Source organism: Dreissena polymorpha, chromosome 6 (assembly GCF_020536995.1).
Source record: "Dreissena polymorpha isolate Duluth1 chromosome 6, UMN_Dpol_1.0, whole genome shotgun sequence".
In the NCBI taxonomy this organism is placed as follows: domain Eukaryota; kingdom Metazoa; phylum Mollusca; class Bivalvia; order Myida; family Dreissenidae; genus Dreissena; species Dreissena polymorpha.
In genome coordinates this window covers 36,897,493-36,903,920 of record NC_068360.1, presented here as the reverse complement: position 1 = coordinate 36,903,920, position 6,428 = coordinate 36,897,493, and the positions used below count along the sequence as shown (strand labels likewise).

The 6,428-nt window shown below is 33.0% G+C and overlaps 1 protein-coding gene across 1 annotated transcript; it reads right to left on the bottom strand.

The window, feature by feature from the left end:
* Positions 1–2,032: 2,032 nt before the first annotated feature.
* Positions 2,033–2,779, bottom strand: LOC127835588 (extracellular tyrosine-protein kinase PKDCC-like). Its single transcript, XM_052362022.1, has one exon. It carries the CDS (start codon positions 2,777–2,779, stop codon positions 2,033–2,035), a length of 747 nt encoding a protein of 248 aa, XP_052217982.1.
* Positions 2,780–6,428: the final 3,649 nt, after the last annotated feature.

Sequence of the window (6,428 nt, the reverse complement as noted above, 5' to 3'; positions counted from 1 at the left end):
GTTCGCATGGACAGTGGTAATGATTTGTTGCACACCAAATGGCTTTCAGCGATTTTGCTAGACCAGAAACATACTATTAAAGATGAGGGAATATATTTCTTAGTGACAGAGTCATTCATTATTTTGCTACACTGTTGGTCACTGTCAAATTACAGCCTTATACGAATTGCAGCAAAACATGTTTCCAGACAACCTACTCGTACACAATTCGGCAATATCCTGCTAAGCGGTTGTATTCTAAAATGTTAACTAATAATATAAAACAAACGCCTTTAAGTTTCGATAACAAGAACACAATGGTGAATACTCTTGTGTTTGCAATAGGAAGCATGGACTTTGATCATGGTGTTTGCATATAATACAATAGTAACTGTTTTAAAGCTGTTTGTCTTGAATTTAAAGTTGTTTATATCAAGCATATACATCTACAATCACACACTGACAATTTAAATGAACAACTAAAGCCCATTTAATCACAAACTCTCAATGATTTATACTAAAGATTTAGAACTAGTTTCAGAAAACGTACCGACCAGCATGCATTATAAATACAAATAGTATTTGTGGCAATAGTTATAACTATATTTTAACTTGATTTTGTTTGGTTTCGCTCTATGTATACATTGTGTTTAAAAATAGACATCAAAAGTAAAGCAGCTGCTTCTACGATAACTAATTGCTATGTACAGTTAAAGCAGCTGTTTTTTACGGCAACTACTTGCTATGTACAGTTATAGCAGCTGTTGTTACGGCAACTACTTGCTCTGTACAGTTAAAACAGCTGTTTTTATGGCAACTACTTACTATGTAGAGTTATTTTAAGAAAAACCTACGGGGACATCACCGGGCGAGAAACCACCGCCGGTCCTTAATTAAAGGCAAGTGACCGATATCCTGTGCAACAAAGAGGCTTCGTTACATCCACCGGTCCTTAATTAATGGCAAGTGACCGATATCATGTGCAACCAGAGCTTCAGATAAGGATTTAGTCTAAAGGGTATTTTACACCCTGAGATTATTGTTTAAGGGTATTTTACTGCTTTGTTTCAGCCATTAAGGGTATTTAGGAATATTGAGGGGTATTTTCCATTTCCATAGAAAACTGACATATTACATGGTGTGTTTAATCTAGAAACAAATATTATTTGTTATTAATAAATGCAAACAGAATAAATTTTAAATGATGATATGAACAGACATTCTTTAAAATATTCAACCTACATGTGTTGTACATCTGTCATGATTGGGTCTTTCTTGTATATAGTATTCATGTAGTATATAAATGTCATTTTGCAATGAATTTAACTAAGATATGGCACTGCTTGTGCAATTGAAAATAAAGACACCATGATATTTGGTTTTCTTATCTTACTTCAAACTGCTGTGACAATAAGATGGCTTAAAATAGTTTAACAATTCTAGCATCATTAGATTGATCTCTATTGACATATTGTAATATACAGTTACTTCAAGCAGGAGACGCTGTTCGCTTGAAACGTCCCTTTTTCAAACCTAGAGCACGATTATTTTGATTACAATGTTCTTTTGATTGACTTTATTTTGATTCAAAGGTTAACTTACACTAAACACTGAACTGGATTATTGGCTAAACCGGTTACGCATTTAATCGATTAAAAATACGTAAAAAATTTGTATAGCGTAATGGTACGTACTGGGACGATTTTAAAAGCTTTTTTTTATTTATTTTTAATGCGTAAATACGCAGATACGCATCTTATCTGAAGCGCTGTCAGTGCAACAAAGAGGCTTCTATTCATAACGGTAAATCTAACGCACAATTGTGTGTCGAAAATGGTTTATGAATACTTATGAGTTTGTGTTCAAATTATATAGTATTATGCCATAATTCAAACTAGTTTTCAGCAACACTATATTATGTGTTTTCACAATGCAAAATATATCGAACTTCATTGATTTCAGAAGGCGGTCGAATAATTTAATACAAACCACACTAAAAATGTTCTACTTGATTAAATATAAAGGAAAATTGAAAGTATAAACCGTTTGGTTATCAATTATCGAAGGCGGATAATTTATCAAAAATAGCAATCAATTCTGCAGCTGAAATACGATTGCCATCAAGTCTTCGTAATACATTTCTAAGATCGCCAGACAACGGGTTAGGAATTGCTGTTGGGAAGATCAAAACATTGAAGAACAGTTTGTACATGAACTTCATGTTTTGTTTCGCATTAAAACCGACGCACAACCCTTTGTGGCACGGAATTGCAAAGTCACAACCTTGATTTTGACTTTCAAAAGTTATATTACCATGTTCTACTTCGTTCACATAAACCGAACAAGATGGCTCTAAGTTGTCCACATCATCTAGATCGATCATTTTCAGTGTACCATTACTCATTAAGAAATGTTCCTCTTTAAAGTCTCGTATCCGCAATGATCCAAGGGGTGAAAATTCCAGATAATAAAGAAATCTAGCCAAATGCAAGCTATGCTGAATTCTTTCCCGCCAAGTTAAGGCTTGCAGATTGTACACAGAGATCCTTGTTCCTAGTTCATATACGCTAATCACTCCTCTTTCGCTGAGATCCATTGTATCACTTTCCTCGTTGCGAACGCAGTAGCCAAGAAGCTTGATAAATCCTGGATGGCTGAGTTGCTCCAACATAAGAATTTTCTTCATAAGTTTCATATTAGAGAACATGAAGCACTTAGCGCGGTGACTTAGGAACTCCGTATCCGAGTGGTTGAGTTTTTCGATACAATGCCGTACTTCTCTTTGGTGCCTCGTTACCATTTTAACGGCTACAGGCATCCCTCTAAAATCTCCCAAGAGAGTTTGTTTGGAAACGCCATGGCCTATTTTTCTCTTGAGATCTATTTCGTGGATATTTTTACAATTAATAATGTACTTACTAGTAGGTGTGTACACTCGTTTTTTAATTGGATACGCGCCACTTACAACATAGTCTTCATTCAACAATACTGGTTCTATATCTACTTCTGATTTGATATTATGCTCACGAAGCATTTTCAGTAAACTGTAATCACCTGAGTTTAGATTGTTTCTTTGGTGCAATAGCTTGTTGATAAGAAATGTGACATTTTCCAGTTGGATTTCAAATTTCCCGTCGAAGCGATAATTTTTAATCGACGCACCCGTTTGCGCAATATCCTGGAAAACATATTCCAACATGCGATATGTCAAGCAGGCGTACAGCAACAAGACAACGAGGATGTACGATTTGCTGATTCTCTTGACTAACACAAACCCAATCATACTTGACACTGAAAAAGACAGAGCTGAAAATTATAGTTTTGAATACAACGTATTTGTCTCCCGTATTCGATGCTGAAATACAATACAATCAACACCATGCACAAATGTATTGATTTTTCTTTTTTCTGATTTAAGAGAATCAGCTTAAGCTCACTTTTTTCAAATTGAATTTACCTTAATTAAGACAAAAGCATTGAAAATGTATAACACACTTGGAATGAAAATAAATTGATAATTAAAAACATAAATACAATTGTGAACACAATTATCAACTCTTAAACAGAACTGCGAATCATTCGAAACAGCGACCGAAGCCAGCTTTAACTTGGTAATATCATTCCTATATATCTAATGTTATGAGGCATGATATAATGTTTATATTAGGACAGTAAGCATTAATAGCAGCGAATGTAACATTATTCGGATTACCTTTGAAGTCAGTTTATTAGTTAGAGATGACAATGTAACACAAAACATAATATAAATATGTAAATTGTAGACACAAATAGCAACAACACCAAACACAAATGTACAATTCCTCTTCTGTTGTTTTTTATTATAGTGTTTTACAAATTATTTGTGCTATGGAACATAACGGCACGCAAAAACACGTCGCACGTCACGCAACATATTAAAAGAACTATGTCTTTAAAATGGCCTAAACGGGTAAACTTCTCACAGAATCTCTATTTGAAAACAGTTATAACGGCATATAATCTCGCTAAGCAGTGTAAATATAATTAAGACAAGTTTATGAAAATACAGATACAAGTTATTTTATAGTATTGGACCTATTTGCTTTGCTCTTTGATGTGTACATTTTGTGAGTACTGTATACATCCCAGAAGGTAAAATTAATGTTTATGAGGTCGATACCCGTTAAGTCTCTGTATAAATTTTTCAAATTATTGTGTATCATATTTGATTATCTTATTAAATATGTTTTAATGAAGCGCCTTTCTATAAAAAAACCCATATAATTTCAATTTCCTTGGTTCCTTCTTGCCGTAGCCCCTTAAATCATGTTAAGAATGCAGAGACGCAGTGATTATATATTATAAATGTGGATATAAAGGTATGATAAACAAAAAAGCCTCGTTGTTATTTGATACGAAATCTCATTTGATATGTAACAAAACGAAAGCGCAGTAACCTGTTTTTCTATACGCTCCATACATAATTTTATATCATTTGCGGTGTATTACACATATAAATAAAAAAGTATTTTTGTCAAAGACACTTCGGAAGTTTATCAGGAGTTAATATATATATATATAATAAAGTTAATTACATATGAATATATGGCAATATTAATTGAAAGAACCTTTAAAGCTAAGGTTCAAAACAATTTTAGCACACCATATTTTATAATATACTTATACTACTACTTCTAATAATTATAATCATAATAATCATACAATAAATAATAATAACAATAATAACAGTAATATTATTATTATTATTATTATCATTATTATAATAGTATCAATAATAACAATAATTAAAATAATTCTAATTAAAGAAACAACAACATAATAATAATAAAATAAATACCTATTCATAAAATCGTCCAGAATTATATGAAGACTAAACGACAACTTATGTCCAGGTTTACGAAACGATTGACCGTCGACAGTAGGCATTTGCCTGTATCCAGCTAAAGTTGTCCAGTATTGAAATAGCTGAAAGGCTTTCTAAGGACAGAGCTATTTGTTCTCGTCCATTGCCGCAGCGCGGTAATATTGAAATAAAAGTGGAAGTATATGGCGAATACAAATGACTTCAATCTGTCTACAGAGACAGTTTCTGGTACTTGATGATGTGTCTGGCTTTACATTGTATGGATTTTGTGAGAGAATGAAAGGAAGAAAACATGAGCTGAGGAGTAACAACACTACTAAGTAGAAATAAGTAAATCTATTATGTTGAACAGGTCTATCCATGAAAACATCATAACAATGTCCAGATAAGTATTGTCTTTTAAATGTTATCACCGAACAATATCTTGATATTTAAATATGTAATACGAAATGTTATGTCGTTTTATACCAACTTAAGCTAGTGATGCAACAGCAACACGCCACATCTGAAAAGTTAATTATGAAAAGCTTTCGCACCTATACAGCGTATAAACATGATTATTTCCCAACCTAGAAGGCATTACGTAAATGATTGTGAAATAAGTGTGTTTTAAATACGCAATATTTCACAAAGTTAAAACATATAACGACTACTTCCAGTGAAGGGCCATTCATCTTGTGCCTGTGATCAATCGGTGACCTCTACGTAATAATAACGTTCAAACACAAACTGCATACGTATGGTTGAAATTTGATAACAATTGTTGCTTGCCTGCAAAAGTATTAAAATGTTTCAAATCGTTAATTCTTATAAAAATATCACGATCTTACACAAACTGTGCATTTGGTAGTCAAGATTGAAAATAAAATGTATGTCCTTAATGCGATAATCGTGAAAGTGTTGACTGTTGCTGGATGCCGGGCCAATTTAATTCCAACATGTTGAATACGTTTACGCATATAATTTGTGATCAAATTGAAACACACACGCAGCCTCAAGTGTAGTACTTGAATCAATAAACAACGGCTTCTCTCACTTCGTTAAGGCGGCATGACACATGCAAATTACAAAACGTATTCAGTCCAATTATTACACCAAGACAATATGTTGTAGCATAAAGAACCAGATTTACATTTAACCGTGAAATACAACACAATTCAATTAAGTATTGCAACTGACTAGAATTCATGGAATCCAATTTAAAATGTGTCTATCATTCAAAATCTCATTTAGATTTCCAAATCTAATTTGCAGCTGTATTTAATTATCCCAACCCCAGGAAATGCAATAAGGCAACCCGACCGTATAGTTGAGGACATGGAATATAAATTACAACATGTTAACAAGCCGGTTTAGGTTTTTTCTCGACCTTTTTAGATTCGAGTGTGTGTATTATTCTGATTGTACTGCATTAAAAACACTAACATATCAATAAAAAACAAGTTGGTCATGATAAGCTATAGAGTGTGATCAAATACTACATAATGAGTCGAAAAGGGTATTTGTAACAATGAAGGAACAAGAGGTTTGTTTATTTACAAAGATTATAGGTGGTTCACTTGTTCATGCAAACTCAAACTCAAAC

Excerpts from the sequence above, each read along its gene's own strand:
- LOC127835588 (XM_052362022.1), bottom strand. The coding sequence starts at position 2,779 with ATGGTAACGAGGCACCAAAGAGAAGTACGGCATTGTATCGAAAAACTC.